The following is a 17,169-nucleotide window of genomic DNA, read 5'->3' on the forward strand; positions in this document are numbered from 1 at the left end:
ACATCTTATTGTCATAGCTTGAGTATGAATTAGAGCAACAAAACCAAAATTTGAACCAAAATATAATGAAAATTGAGATAGATAAATTTTTGTTTAAAAACACCCTTAATGTATATAAAAGAACTGGCACAAATAAGCAACCATACAATGGAAAGTTTAAGTTAGAATTATGTCATTTTATTTTGGAATTATTATTATACATTTTTTCGTAATTTGACCTAATATCTTTTCCAGTAAGGCTTCGAAACCGATTAATTTTCCGCTGGTTAAAGGCCATACTGAAAAAGTGTGTATTGTTTCTTATAATAGAAAATTCTCTTCAAATATTTGATTTTACAATCCAGAGAAAGCTGTCTATAATACGATGCGATAAAAATAGCTTTTAACTGTATTTTTACACAAAAAATCTTTTTAGCATATATGCTGGTATTTATGTCATGTCACTAAAGCAAAAACTATGTCAAATTAATATCTCTGGCACTTTCACACAAAGTACCCTGTTGGGAATCAACCCCCCCCCCTCACTTCCACCACTTATAAATTAAAATATGAGGGGGGGGGGGGGGTCATTTTTATGTTTGTTTGTTTAATACTTTAGCAACTTTGGTATAGTCCTCAATTAGACAAACAAATATTGGGTAACAGTTCTAGACCTTTCATACTCAATATTATTGTCTGTAGAAAATAAAAAAAGAAGGGAAATTTTTTATTCCTAACCCCAAACGGGGCCTCTGCCTGTGGTTCCCTAACCCTCCAGGGCTATATCCAATATAACCAAACCTAACCTAACCAAAGGTAAATATAAACACACGAAAAACTACCACTATCCTTTTATTTTCAAGCAATTTCAAAATAAGGTGAGGGGGTTGAGGTTTTCTTTGCTTGACCAGGCAGTTTTAGGGGAAACTCTAAAAATGCTTCGCATAAAACATTGTTCCTAATCGATCTAGGAATCTGTATTAAAATCTAACTACAAAATTTAAAATAATAATAGATTTCATATGCTTTCTAAATCTTACATGTTACAGGAATCATCATGAAGAGTTGAAAATCGATTCTAGAATGATCAAATAAACGATTAACGGATTAATGCATAACGGACTTACGGATCGACCAATTCTACTTGTAGAAAAGATTTATATATTTTTAACAAAATGAAAACAAATATGATCCATTATCAAACTGGTTTTACTTCAATAGTTTTTATTATATTACTAGTCGAAAACTGTCTCTGAACCGATAATATACACGATTTATAGTATGGCTGAGAACTAGTTCTAATCCAGTGGATATTAATCGGTTTCGAAGCCATACTTGAAAGACATTTTTCAACAATAAAAATAATAAAAGTCACAATATATAATATTTAAAACACGCTTTACTAATAATCTCTACCTTTTAAACACACATGAAAATATATGAAAAAATCATTGCTTTCTACATATATAAATCTTTCAATATGAACGCTCATACAATAACGCAGAAAAAATCCAAGACTTTTTTGAAAAAGATAAAGCTTTACGTTACAAATTTAGAAAGGCGGTTACAGAGTTAGAGAAAGAGAAAGAATGAGAGAGACAAAGAATGACATAGACACTGACAGAGAGAGAGAGAGAGAGAGAGAGAGAGAGAGAGAGAGAGAGAGAGAGAGAGAGAGAGAGAGAGAGAGAGAGAGAAAGAGAGAGACAGAGAGAGAGAGAAAGGGAGAGAAAGAGAGAGAGATAGTGAAAAGCAGGATATAGCTTTAAACCATCCAAAGACTTAAAGCTGAAAATAAAATAGATTAAAACCATCCCAGGACCTATGTGAAGCTAACCTTAAATTGATAACTCATTTGCTTTAGACAAAAGAACCTTACTACATTATACAAGTGTAGAGGGGGGGGGGGGGGTGTATAGTGAAAATTTCAATTTTGTATGATGTGATATTTGCAAAAGCAACATATTTGATATAAATATTGAGTGGTACTGAAAGAGCACCTTGTGGAACTCCACATACTCAATGGAACCCATGGTAACTTGGTTACTCTTTTAGAAAGGCGGTTACAGAGTTAGAGAAAGGGAAAGAGAGAGAAAGAGACAAAAGAGAATGAGAGAGAGAGAGAATGAATGGGAGAAAGAGAGAGAGAGAGAGAGAGAGAGAGAGAGAGAGAGAGTGAGAAAGAGAGAGAGAGAGAGAGAGAGAGAGAGAGAGAGAAAGAGAGAGACAGAGAGATAGAAAGGGAGAGAGAGAGAGAGAGAGAGAGACAGGCAGAGAGACAGAAAGAGAGACAGACAGAGAGACAGACAGACAGACAGACAGACAGACAGACAGAGAGATAATGGATATAGGATGTGTACGTGGATATACATATTTGTTTAATTTAGCTTGCTAATATGGACCTCATTTATTGGTGAGTTCGTTCATCCAGTAGGAGTGGAGATGGAAAATGGGTTGGATGGAATGGTATCGTTATTTTAGCCAGCTGCGAGCATCATTTTATCAAAGTACATGAAAATCTGGTGCTACTTGCAAGCAATAATGTATCCATACGAAAAAAACTATGTCTGGCATCGTATTATATCCAGCTTTCTACGAATATAAAAATGTACAATCATAAGATTAAAACCAGTTTTTTTAGACCGTGCCTTCAGCATCTCGGGGCTAAAAAAACTGGATTTAATCTTATGATTGTACATTCTATATCCGCGGAAAGCTGTTTATAATACGATGAGAGAAATAACTATTATTATGTGGTTAAAATAATAATATGCAGTGACCACAAAAATTAATTAAATAGATAGTTAGCAGGGATATTAACCTTCAACCCCCCTTCTCCTGTCCTTCTCCTGTCACTAGCTGAATTTGATCTTATAGATTATTACGAGCAGCTCTGCCCCAAGAGGCCTTTAGGGGCTATTGAGGGTAAGGGGGGGGGGGGAGGTTGCTCCCTAATTTCAATTGTAGTTTTAAATAGAAATTTTTAAAAAGATATTTATGGGGTTCATTTTTTGGGCTAAAAGCGATTTCACTTGGGAGGGTGGTGGTACCACTAGTGGCGAAGCACAAAAAAAATCAAGAAACTGACAACGTTAGTTATAGAGCAAATGTTTAGTTGTCATTGAAAATCACAAAACCTTAGGAAATAAGTGTTTATGACTTTAGAAGCATGACCGACAGACAGACTGATAAAAAAATGTATAGACTAGATGTGCTGTGCAATAGCATATAAAAAACTACGGATTAACGTACTTAGGGACAGAAAGACAAAGTGAATTATAAGAGTAGGTTCGCTGTTAAAAATAAAACTGTCCTTTCCTTTTTTGCTCAATCAAATTATGAAACACTCTGACAAGATCATTGGCTATTTTCGATCTTTTTGCGGTCATGGGCGGACAATATGCGGATATGAAAATATGCGGAAGTGAATTACACTCATCTATAATACAAAGTAGAATGATGTTTATCTGTCCGTCCGTCCGTCCGTCCGTCTGTACCTTAAGATCTCGGTAACCACTGAACCGGTTGGATTCTACTCTTCAGGGAATATACCTACTGTTCCTGTGGTGGTTTTAGGCTATTTTCTTGGGTTTTATAACATACACCTTTACCAAAGAAATCAAAACAACCAGTGCCGTGCACAGGGTTTGCCAGGGGGGAGGGGTTGAGCTTGGGGCATCTATAGTTATTTTGACACATCCCTTTTACCATAATCAAAGTGAGCTTTAGGGTGAAGGGGGGTGTAATACAGAAAACAAGGATGATAACATCCTGCCTATAGGTATAAGAAAGAAAGGAGGACCTGAGAAATAAAAAAAATAGAAATGATAAAAATTAGTTAATGTCTTTTTACATCAGAAATAGGCATTTTTTTCTTTCTCAGTGAATCTGCTCTACAATCACTTACCTCAGTCTGTAGCACAATTTAATAGAGATTAATCTTTTCTTTAAAAAAATTTCTATAATGTTTGCTTATTGCACCAGCGAGACATTTCTCCATAGAGTCGCCTACGAGCTCGTTCAATATATGTACCGAGTCCTATGCTACCTCGAATCCCATTCGCCATGAATTAACACCTAATTTTTTGGCGAACAACGTTGGAAAATCGTCCTTTCAAACAAAAGGTAGCATGCGAGTTCGTCATCGATATCGTGGCAGAGTATGGGGCGAAGTCGCACAATAGTAGCAAAAATTAAAATGCGTCAATTGAGATCTCGACGGCGACTCGAAACATTTCTTATACGAACTCTTAAATGCTCCAAACACAGTGGAAAGCTATAATCATAGAGAAAAGTGGAAGGCGCATGTAGGGTGAGAGAGAGAGAGGAGAGAGAAAAAAGAGAGAGAGAGAGAAAGAGAATGATAGAAAGAATGAGTCATTCAGATTCTCTATCATGTCTTCATAAGGAAAACATGTCTCTCAATTTATTCATTATTAGACACATTGCTTAATTGACTAGACTTTCATCTAAGCAGATATCATACCATTTTCGGCTCAATATACTGAACATTAAGATATGTTTCTATATTTGTTGTTGTTTAAAAAAATAATGCCTTTTAAAAATTACTTTTTTTCATCAAAGACTATCAACACTCTATAACATTATGTATTACCATTTTTTATTGTTTTCAGTTGGAAAACAGAAAGATTGATAGAGTCTTTAAAAAATTATTTGAGTCCCTAGTGGCAAATTTATAACCTATATTTTTCTCCCTATCAATTTTGATCATGGGTTGATTGTGTGTTTGATGTATGTGTGTGTTAACACCGTAAAATGCTACATTTGAGCGACATCGTGTTTTTTCTTCTGCTAGTATTTTCGAGGTCGCCAAAGTTAGCAGAAAAGCTAATAATTTATGAGGTAGCAAGCTACTAAAGTAGGAGCTCTAAAATACTAGCTAGCTACCATCTTACGAGCTCATAAAAGTTCGTCAAAATGCTACTCTTAGAGATATCGAAAAAGGTAGCATGCTACCTTTTTTTAAAAAGGTTTCGCTGGGATATATATGCATGTTTTATTTGATTTAAAGATGTAATTGCATATTTTCATTTCTTTTAAAGATTTAATGAAATAAATATTTTTTAAAATTATTTTAATCATGAAAGAAAACGAAGTAGCGTGTGTTTCGGCGTATTTTCACAGTAGTTTTTCATAGGTTATTTTTGGTTAGGTAAATGTTAATGATTGCCCCTCATGGTTAAGAAATTAGTCCCACAGGATTAAAGAACCCCGCAGGAAATAGAAATAGCTGACATTCTACATTGAAAATACGACGAAACCCACTACTTCGTTTACTTTCCATTATACTATTTTTTTTATCTAAAATTAATTTTGAAACAAAGAGAAAAAATCATCAATTAATCTACTAAGAGATATCCCCACAGTACATTTGTCGCAATCATTCGTATGTCCTCTTAGTACTTTTGTCGGTGTTAACGTTTTATATTGTTTTCTGGAATTTTCTTTTTTATCATTATTTTGAAAAAGGAACCTTTTTTCCTTACTCGGATATGACGTCATAGTTTCGCTTATATTCAGGATTATAGTATATGTATTTTATATTTAATTTAGGAAAAACAATAATTTCTGATTTAAGCAATACAATTTCGTACTTTAAGATATATTAAGATAATATAATAATATGTAAATTTTTTAAAAGTATTAATTAAACATTACTTTTTAAATTTTTTTTTTGAAATCAAAATAGTTTTTCGTAAAAAAGTTCTAAAATACTAAAAGCCGTTACGTAGCAGACGAAACAGAGTAGCCGTGTTTTCTTTTCATTCTCATATTAATTTTTAATCATTTTAATTCGTATTATGCTTTAATTGCAAGATAATTTTAAATTCACTTGTTTAAAATGGCTTTTATAATTATAAAATAGTTTTAAATCATGTCTCGTAAAGATCGAATTTCGAGTTTTTGTTAAAAATAAAATATTTTTATAAAAAGTTGGCCACCATGTTTGTAGCACGGGTTCCGGTGTATGCTAGAGCAGTAATCCGCATGTCCGTTCATGGACCAACATTTTGCAATCCTGAAAATTTAGTGTATTGTATTTGTATTTTAAGAATAAATAATGCTGTTATTGATTTTTATGTTGTTATAGTGATAAATTTTGTATTATGGTGAAATGATCAATATATCTAAGCTGTTAATTGTGATTTTTTGGTCTTTTATACTATTTTTGTAATGGACATGTGGCAAAATTTTACATCACTGTTTGGATTATTAGTATTAATCTTTTAAACCAATATTTGATTATGCTTAGTTTTAGCTTGCCCAAATTACCTAGGAATCATTGTTTTCAAAATTAGGGGATTACCTACACCAAAATTTTTAAAAGTTTTGTAACTGTACACGAGCTTATATAAAATTCTAGAGAAGTTGCTCTTTCTGATTAAGTTCTAGATTGTTTCAGGAATCTTCATGCACAGTTAATAGTTTTCTACGATACAGACCATTAATTGTTAGCTTTAACTTATTATCCTTCAGAAGTAGTTGAAAATGGCAAAGCGTACCAAGAAGGTGGGAATCACCGGTAAATACGGTACCAGGTAAAGTTTCCTTGAATTTATGGGACTACAAACTGTAGACACATTTTCTCATTCGTTGATATTTATTTATATTTATAGTTTCATTTATGACTGATTAATTTGTTAAATTTTAATTTGCTGTTATTAGCTAGTACGTGTTAGTAAAGCTATTTTAGATTTTGTTAAAAATCAACTAGCGGCTGCGCCCTTGACATGCAATAGGGGAGGGTTGTTAAAGCGAACTTCATACTTTTATTTGGATCTTTATAGCATAGTTTCCCTCAATGAAGAAAACTATCTTAAAAATTGTTTGCGTGATCTAAATCATCGGAAAAAATGTCTGATTTTTTTCTTATAATATCTGCCGCGATTAAACTTAATATACCAATCCTACGTGGAAATAATGCGTGTAATGTAATGGCCGTATTTAGGCAACTTGCTTGAAATGTTATTTTTGTTTATCAAACATTACCTTTATCTCATTTATTAAGGTATGGTGCTTCCCTGAGGAAGACCGTGAAGAAGATGGAGGTGTCTCAGCACGCCAAGTACGTGTGCACCTTCTGTGGTACTGAGAAGATGAAGAGAACTTGTGTTGGCATCTGGCAGTGCAAGAACAAGAAGTGCCGCATGAAGGTTGCAGGTAATGCATTTTCGATTAAGAAAGTCTAGATTTTCTATCTCTTGTGAGAGAAGACAGGTTGTTTTATGAAAGCAAGATATAGGTAAGTTAAGTAGGTTGTCTATTAGTAGCAACTATTCTTTAAGTAACATTTGCTCTATTTAACAAAATGTTTTTAACTTTGTAGACTTCTAATTATTTAAATCGGGTACGTCTGTCCTCAAGAGGTGTCCACTATGGTTTCTTCAGCTTTACCAGCTTAATTTAATATATTTAAATCACCTTTTTTGATAAAATTTTTAATATCAGCGCTATAATACTTTACCTTTCAGATTTATATAGTCTTTAAGGTCTCTGAACATAGCGAGATTAATGACAGAGAATCGCTAACACCATGGTTTTCTATACCTGGCGTTTGATGGTAGACTTTGCCACATTTAACCAGAGTTTTAATGTTCTGTATTCGTGGACACCCAATGTTCTTTTTAAAATGTTACTAAAGTTTTTTACTCTTAAACCAAGGTTTTTGATCCAAGCGGTGCTATCTGTGTGCCCATTATTTCCAATTTGTTCAAAGCTTTTGTTATGCTATAACTAACACCTCTCAGATTTCTGTAGTCTGCAAGGACTCCTATTATAGCTAGATTAATGACAAAGTTTCACTAACAGTAACACTATGGTTTTCTATACCTGGCGTTTGATGGTAGACTTTGCTACATTTAACCAAAGTTTTAATGTTCTGTATTTGTTGACACCCAATATTATTTTTAAATGTTACTGAAGTTTTTTTACTCTTTTCTTACACCAAGGTTTTTGATCCAAGTGGTGCTATCTGTATGCCCATTATTTCCAAGTTGTTCAAAGCTTTTGTAATGCTATGACTAACACCTCTCAGATTTCTGTAGTCTGTAAGGACTCCTATTATAGCTAGATTAATGACAAAGTTTCGCTAACCTAACACCATGGTTTTCTATGCCTGGCGTTTGATGGTAGACTTTGCTACAGTTACTGTATTTCTGTAATTATTTTATTTTTAATCTTACTGAAGTTTTTTAGTTTTTTCTTTCACAAAGGTTTTTGATCCTAGCTGTGCTATCTAGTTCTTTTCCTTTGAGACTTTCATAGTCTTGATTGACTTTATGATAGATCGATTCTGGACATAAATAACATATAAAATATATTGGGACAAATCTTTATATATTATCCTGTATGCTTTTTACTTCTAAGCTTTTATAAATGCTATACATACACCTCTCAGATTTCTGTAGTTTGTAAGGACTCCTATTATAGCTAGATCATTGACAAAGTTTCTTTAACACCATTGTTTTCTATATCTGGCGTTTGATTGTAGACTTTGCTACAGTTAATTAAAGTTAAAGCTATAACACATTACCTTTCAGATTTATATAGTCTTTAAGGTCTCAAACATAGCGAGATTGATGACAGAGTATCGCTAACACCACGGTTTTCTATACCTGGCGTTTGATGGTAGACTTTGCTACAGTTAATTAAAGTTAACCCTTACAGATCGGGCCCCAATTCCCACCTTAATAGATCGGGGGGGGGGGGGGGGGGCTCTTTGAGCCCCCCCCCCCCTCTATCTCGGCTCCTGGTACAGATAAAGACGTAAATTTTTTTTCTGGTGGTTCATGTGTATTTTTAGAGAAAATTACTTTTTCTAGTCATAGCAGTCAGACCGCTCCTTAGCCGCTTTTTAGCGGCCAGCCGCTAAATTTTAAAATAGCTGTAGAGCGGCCAATTTTGCAGCTAGGATGACCAAATTTTAGGTCGAACTTTTATTTTTCATAACAAAAAAATTACTTTTACTGATCATCGCCGAAAAACGGCAAATAACGGAAACCGCCATTTTCGGCGGTTACGGCGGTTGGCGGCGCAAATTAATATTTTTATCTGTTAATTATTGCTCAAGGATTTACCAAAAAAAATTATAGGTCTCTAGCTGTAATAGAAGCCACGATATTCATGATATATGTCTGTAGTAAAAGCCGGACAAAAATCGGTCATAAAGTCGGTCAGGGAGCGGTCAAACGGTCATAACACCACTTTTCTCAGATGGTCATTGATATCTAAGTATTCATCAAAAAAAATTTGGGTTTCTACCTTATACACAAAAGTCATAATGTAGAAATTAAGATTTATTTAGAATTTTTTTCTAATTTTTTTTGCTACCCAACCGACTTTGACCGGACACCACGACCGACACAGACCAGATATCCTAATAAAATCAACACTGGCCGACGTATAATTACTAAACTTAAAAAGTCATGAAGTTACAGCTCTCCATCTTACCTACAAAAAAATGAGATTGAAAAAATTAGAGGGGGGGGGGGCTCTTTGAGCCCCCCTCCCGATCTGTAAGGGTTAAAGCTATAACACATTACCTTTCAGATTTATATAGTCTTTAAGGTCTCAAACATAGCGAGAATGATGACAGAGTATCGCTAACACCACGGTTTTCTATACCTGGCGTTTGATGGTAGACTTTGCTACATTTAACTTCAGTTTTTGTTGTTTAATTTTTTTTCTAATAATATTACTGAATCACATGCCTAAACTTCATTTTTAAGTTCAAATCTTAGTACATTAAATCCATAACTTTTAATAATGCTTATAGTACACACTTCACCTTTCAGAATTATCTACTCTTTAAGTGGTGCTATCTAGTTCTTTTTCTTTAATACTTTTATAGTCTTAAAGAACTTTATGATAGCTAGATTATTTCAGGACATTAGAAACGTATCAAATAATATTTTGATATATTGGGACAAATCCTGATACATTAACCTTTATGCGTTATTTTCTAATTTGTTCAAAACTTATGCTTTAACAATCACCTTTCAGATGTCTATAGTTTTTAAGGACTCCTATTAGAGCTAGTTAAATTCTTGATTGTTGAAAGATATTGAATTTTTATTTTGATATCTTTGTTAAATCTTGGTACAATTGCTATTCTTGAATTTAAAGTGCTATCGAGACTACCTTTCAGACTTTGTAGTGTAAAGGTCATATAATATAGCTAGATTAATGACAAAGAATCGCTAACACCATGGTTTTTGATGCCTGGCGTTTGATGGTAGACTTTGCTACATTTAACTTTAGTTTTGTTAAATGTGATTAACCTCACTTAATCCTTTTTCTAACATCTCTAAAGTATATGTCTACCTATTCATTAAGTTTTTACCTTAGCGGTGCTATCACAATTCTTTTATGACTACATAATTCATTAATTTTAATGCTATAGACTCCCTTTGTAGACTTTTATAATCTTTAAGCTAAATTATTGTCGAAGGTGCCCTTAAATCATGTTTTTACATGGATTTTTTAACTAAGGGGGGGGGAAAATGTGGTGACTCGTGCCACGACATACCAGCAATTTTATTTTGGGTGCTACTCCCTTAGTTTTAGAGATAATTGGGTGAAATCTTTTGGGCTGGGTCACTAATTACCCCAACTAGAGGTATCTTTCAAAAAAAACGGCGGCGGGTCCGCCGCTCCCGCCGTTCGCCGCCATTTTCCGCCGCCGCAAAAAAAAATTTTTTTATTGCATTTCTCGCCGAATTAGGCAATTTGGAATCATTTGAGACCATGTTATTTTTTTCAAAAATTTTTCCCCTTATAACCAACCCTGCGGGGGGACTTAGTCATTTTTTTTCAAATTCTCGTTTATTAAGGTATATCTTAAATTCAGTGCCTCTCCTAAGCTTTTAAAGATATTGAGACAAAACCTTTTGAGGTAAATCAGTAAAAAATATTTGAATAAAAAATGGCGGCGGTACCGCCGCTCCCGCCGTCCACCGCCATTTTCCGCCGCCGCCGCCAAAATTTTTTTTATTGCATTTCTCGCCGAATTAGGCAATTTGGAATCATTTGAGACCATGTTATTTTTTTCAAAAATTTTTCCCCTTATAACCAACCCTGCAGGGGGACTCAGTCATTTTTTTCAAATTCTCGTTTATTAAGGTATATCTTAAATTCAGTGCCTCTCCTAAGCTTTTAAAGATATTGAAACAAAATCTTTTGAGGTAGATCAGCAAAAAAATATTTGAATAAAAAATGGCGGCGATACCGCCGCTCCCGCCATCCATCGCCATTTTCCGCCGCCCACAGGACGGCTTGTAAGGGGAAAAATTTTGGAAAAAAATAATATGGTCTCAAATGATTCCAAATTGCCTAATTCGGCGAGAAATGCAATAAAAAAAATTTTGGCGGCGGCGGAAAATGGCGGTGGACGGCGGGAGCGGCGGTACCGCCGCCATTTTTTATTCAAATATTTTTTACTGATCTACCTCAAAAGGTTATAAGGGGAAAAATTTTTGAAAAAAATAACATGGTCTCAAATGATTCCAAATTGCCTAATTCGGCGAGAAATGCAATAAAAAAAATTTTTGCGGCGGCGGCGGAAAATGGCGGTGGACGGCGGGAGCGGCGGTATCGCCGCCATTTTTTATTCAAATATTTTTTACTGATCTACCTCAAAAGGTTTTGTCTCAATATCTTTAAAAGCTTAGGAGAGGCACTGAATTTAAGATATACCTTGATAAACGAGAATTTGAAAAAAATGACTAAGTCCCCCCGCAGGGTTGGTTATAAGGGGAAAAATTTTTGAAAAAAATAACATGGTCTCAAATGATTCCAAATTGCCTAATTCGGCGAGAAATGCAATAAAAAAATTTTTTTGGCGGCGGCGGAAAATGGCGGCGAACGGCGGGAGCGGCGGACCCGCCGCCGTTTTTTTTTGAAAGATACCTCTAGTTGGGGTAATTAGTGACCCAGCCCAAAAGATTTCACCCAATTATCTCTAAAACTAAGGGAGTAGCACCCAAAATAAAATTGCTGGTATGTCGTGGCACGAGTCACCACATTTCCCCCCCCCCCCTTTTCGCCACATACAATTTTAAGATTTAAATAATTCCTATTTTTCTAAGTTTATGACTAGCTATAAAACTTTTAAATTAAAATAGAATTATATGCATGATAAATGACTAGATTAAATCGATATCGTTAATTTCATTGGTTTAATCCTTAAACAGTTATGAAGATTTACTCTAGCGAACCTACTTTAACTGTGTCTGTCCGTAAGATATTTAATGGAATAATATTAAATTTTCTGCTATTTAAGACAGACTGCTTAAATTTTTGGTGTAGATTTATCAAAGCATCTATTATCAATCTGATTATCAATCATGCTACCATCAGATGGAGAGGTTTCGTGTTCTTTGATATTTTATTAAACCATTGAACAACTGCTTTGTATTTTACTCTCTACTTTTGGATGTTGTTATCCTTGTTTACTAGATATTTTGTAAACCCTCAAATAACTTAATTCTTAAACTAATGAAAATTTTTTTTCAGGTGGAGCCTGGAACTACACAACTACCGCTGCCGCCTCTGTCAGATCCGCCATCAGAAGATTGAAGGAGTTGCAGGAGAAGTAGACAACCCACCAACCTCCTTTCTTCCCCTCTCTTCACACTTTTAACGTCTTGTACGCATGTGTTTTGCTTGATCAATAATATTCACAAAACCTGATCCTTAAAAAAATCTATAACAAAAAGAACTTTGGTTGTTAACATCTGTGATTTTAATACTGCCAAAGTTTGACTTTTAAAGATCAGGCTGTACAAACATCTGAATAAATTGATGGAACCTTGTTTCTGTTTTTCAGATCCTTTCGGGGTTCAGCGCTGTTGTAGATTCAATAACTCGATCCTGATCAATCTCTGATACAAAATGTCTGCCTACAAGGTATTGTACTTCTTACTGGTTTCTTATTTTCGGGAAGGGATATTTAACTGAAGAGTTCATTAAAAACATTTGTATTTTTTGGAGGTTGAAAAATTTGCTTTTTTTATGTTGATAGCACATTTTGACATTAACACTATTTTAATATGCTACATACAAGTTCTCATTCCCTTTTTAGCTTAAGAACTACAACGGCCGTCTATAAAGATTGTAAGTCTGTCATTTAATGATAAGAAAAGCTTTATATGATCGTAAATTATTTGTTGCTTTTTGGTATTTTGTTCAGATTCAAAAACAGTTCGACATCATTTAACTTGCATATAATAATATATTTTTATGTAGGATGGAAAGCAAACTGAGGATGACACTAAGATCTTGAGAATCAGAATTACCCTCAACTCCTGCAACCTCAAGGCTCTGGAGAAGGTATTAAGGATAGATTTATGACCTTAGACGGTCAATTAATTTCGAGAATACTAGTGTCTTCACCCACAGCTTCATCCAGCTTCTATAACTCCCTCAATCACCTTTTAAATATTCCGTGACTATTAATTTTAGAAATACCATTCTTTTATTCAGGTTTGTATATTCTGCACAAGTTTTTTTTCGTCTGAATTATTTATATTCCTCCCCTTAGTTTTTTTTCCTTCGCGGATTGTGAAAAATTGAGAGAAATTTTACAACTGTTCATTTCTTTAGTTTTTCTCCCTTCCTACATATTTTTTACCCCCTCCCCCCCCCCCCCCCCCCTCCCTTTTTAGTAGAGTATATCTTTCAGAATATACACCCATGATTTTATTTTAAGCAGGGGTTATCACCCCTTCATATTCCCCTAAAATATTTCCTTGGCCTATAAAGTTACAGTAAAACTTAAAACTAGGGTTGGGCCGGATATCCGGTGTGGCCGGATATCCGGCCGGATATCCGGCCATTTTCAATATCCGGCCGGATACCGGATATTGAAACTATCCGGCCGGATATCCGGCTCTACAATTTTTTATACTTTACACCAAAATTCTCTGCTTTTTAAAATCTTAAATGGCTATAATTTTCTTATTATTAAAGCTAGAAGAACATTTTTTCTGAATAAGTTTAACTTAATGTAAATTTATATAAGATTTATGAAGAAATTTTTTTTTTACTACTTTAATATCTGGTAATTTGGCCGGTTATCCGGCCGGATATCCGGTAATTTGGCCGGATAACCGGATATTTGCCGGATATCCGGCGTTGGCCGGATATCCGGCCGGTTACCGGATATCCGGCATTTGAGATCAGCCGGATATCCGGTATCCGGTATCCGGCCAAAAAAGTATCCGGCCCAACCCTACGTTAAAACAAAGTTATTTAAAGATATCCTAGTCTCGCTGTTGACGAGGCCTTAATTCTTAATTGTTTTTTATTTAGGTGTGTGCTGATCTGGTCAAGGGAGCCAAGAACGAGACCCAGTATGAACCTAAGGTATGAGATTATAAAGATTAAAACTCATGACACTTACAGATTTGTATGTATATTTTCCAACCTAGTTTACTTTCTTATCCCATCATTTCCTTAATTTACTTAGTAAAGTTAAAAATACCTACCTCTTTTGAATACATTCAGACCCTCTCAGGGAGGGGAGATTTTGATAAGTATACACCCCCCTCCCCCCTGCATTCTTATTTATGTGTCGCATTCTTTATTTTTTGTTTTTCATTAGTCCCGTTCAGACCTTTATTGTCAGGGCTCTCAGTCAATGAGTTTATACCATTCGGTCCTGTTGCGTTCTGCAGCATGACCGGAAGGTCCCCTGACCGGTCATAGAGCGGGTATAGCAATGACCAGTGCATAGTACTCTGCTAGCTGTTTCGGAACTAGCCGGGCCTCCAAATCTGGTACATATAATTAGCTTAGAATTTGTAAATCTTAATATTAAATTTTTGGTACTTTCCCTTACATATTGATAATTCTCCATTTTTTTAGGTGAAGGGACCAATCAGAATGCCCACCAAGAAGCTCAGAATCACCACCCGTAAGACACCTTGCGGTGAAGGTAAGAACTAATATTTATAAGTTAAATTTATGTTTAAGGCAAGTACGTCCAAGCTATTTTTGAGGGTGATAATAGTTATTTCTCGCATCGTATTATAAACGGCTTTCCGCGGATATAGAATGTACAATTATGAGATTAAAACTAGTTTTTTAGCCCCGTGGTGACGAAGTCACCGGCTAAAAAAAACTAGTTTTAATCTTATGATTGTACATTTCTATATTCTTAGAAAGCTGGAAATAATACGATGCTAGACAGTTTTTTCGTATGGATGAGAACCGGTTCCTATCCACCGGATTTGAATGAAAACGAGAAAATTGTATTGAAGCTTTTATTTTAGCGGGGTAATCTATGATAATTCTGGCTGATTTGCTATCTAGGTAATAACATTTATTGATATTAAAAACTTTTTTTTGTTTAGGTTCCAAGACTTGGGACAAGTTCCAGATGCGTATCCACAAGCGTATCATTGATCTGCACGCCTCCAGTGACGCCGTTGGCAAGATCACCGGTACCATCGCCATGGAACCCGGAGTCGATGTAAGTAGTTGGTTTACCATTAGTCAGAGGGGTGTATTGTCTGCACAAGATTTATTTTTTTTATCCTTAAGAGGGAGAAATAATGGGGGGGGGAATTTTTAGTACATTTTTTTTCTATTAATCTTTTTTCCCCTCCCACTTAATTTCGAGGGTCCCCCTCCCACATAATTTTCATTTTTTGCTTCCCCTTTAGCATGTGATCCCAATGCCTAAAACCAACCCAATACATTTATTAAGCATTCCTGAAATGTATAACTTAACACAAAGCCTTTAATCACGTTATTATATTCGTAGTCGTAAAACTTGGTACTTATTTTTTATTGGTTGTTCAAAACTTGTGTAAACTTTTCAACCAATAATTTTAAAATATAGATACAGGGATGTATATTCTGCATGGGATCCCCTGCTCAGGGGGGGGGGAAAAAAATAAAAAATAAGTGGTTGGAGGGAAAAAAAATGTAAAAATAAAGAAAACTGAAAACATTTTTTCCATTTCGCCCCCCTCCTTGGTTAAAAAAACTAAAAAAATGTGTGGTAGGAGGGATAAAATAAATGAAATATAGAGTTCTTTAAATATTTTTCTATTTCCCCCCCTACTTTTTCAGAAAAATCTAGGGGGGAAAAAAAATAAAAAATTTTGTAGCAGGGAAAAAAAAATAAATCTTGTGCAGAATATACACCCCTGTATAGATATATTAAACACAACTGAATAATTTGCAAACTCTCCCTGTAGAAATCTTGCCCATAGATCTTAACACTCTTTCAAAATTTCCTATATGTTTTCAATTTTAACTAGGCACTTCTCTACCACTAAAATCGACGTTAAATTACTGTGCACCTATCTGGACCCCATCATTAAGTGATACCAACTGGAAAAGGCTACAAACTGCTCAGAACTCTGCTCTCCGCATCGCCACAGGCTGTCATCTTATGTCTGATGTCGACCACCTGCATCACGAGACCAAAATAATGAAAGTTAGACCTCACTGTGAAATGCTGAGCAAGCAGTATTTATTGGCAACACAGAAACAGGACCACCCTAATCCCGTGGAACTTAATGGCCGCCCACCCCCCCGCCAAATGAAAGACACCCTTCAGTCTAAATTTGGCAACTATGTAAAGTCAATCTCCCACCCTAACCTTTCCTCTGAGGACTACAAGAGGAAACTAAAAACTATCCACACCAAGTCAGTCAAAGATATGCTTAACTCCATGGCTGACAATAAGGTTCTTACTGCCCCTCCCCCACCCATCAGCGACTCTGAAAAGGACCTCCCCAGAGCCGCCAGAACTACACTTGCTCAACTCCGTTCCGGATACAGTAGCTTTCTTAACAGCTATAAAGCAAGGATAGATAACACTAATTCTACACCCGACAACTGTCCCCTGTGTCCTGCCCCCCACACTACAGAACACCTCTTCAACTGTCCTGTAAACCCACAGATCTGACGACCAGAGATCTCTGGACAGCTCCGACGGAAGTGGCCAGGTTCCTGAACCTGGTTAATGATGATGATGAAATGAATGAGTAGGAGAACGGGCTAATCAATCAATCAACCACTAAAAATATGCAAACGCACCCTGTAGAAATCTTGCCCATAGATCTTTACACTCGTAATATGTTTGCTATATGAAATGAGAATTTTGTTAACGGATACATTCTACTATCGTGTATTCGATTATTCCATTCTCTACAT

The 17,169-nt window shown here is 35.2% G+C and overlaps 1 protein-coding gene across 1 annotated transcript in view; it reads left to right on the forward strand.

Annotated features, from left to right (window-relative positions):
- RpS20 (ribosomal protein S20) overlaps nucleotides 1-17,169 on the forward strand; it is a 186,072-nt gene that overhangs the window by 168,415 nt on the left and 488 nt on the right. The window contains exons 2-6 of the mRNA XM_080145444.1: nucleotides 12,825-12,906; nucleotides 13,246-13,329; nucleotides 14,311-14,364; nucleotides 14,866-14,935; nucleotides 15,354-15,472. Of these exons, the coding sequence (XP_080001570.1) occupies nucleotides 12,892-12,906; nucleotides 13,246-13,329; nucleotides 14,311-14,364; nucleotides 14,866-14,935; nucleotides 15,354-15,472 (342 nt within the window). The 5' untranslated portion in view covers nucleotides 12,825-12,891. The remainder of the gene's footprint in view (nucleotides 1-12,824; nucleotides 12,907-13,245; nucleotides 13,330-14,310; nucleotides 14,365-14,865; nucleotides 14,936-15,353; nucleotides 15,473-17,169) is intronic.

The sequence above is a fragment of the Acartia tonsa genome, chromosome 13 (genome assembly GCF_053477335.1).
Source record: "Acartia tonsa isolate MP-2025a chromosome 13, ASM5347733v1, whole genome shotgun sequence".
Lineage (NCBI taxonomy): Eukaryota > Metazoa > Arthropoda > Copepoda > Calanoida > Acartiidae > Acartia > Acartia tonsa.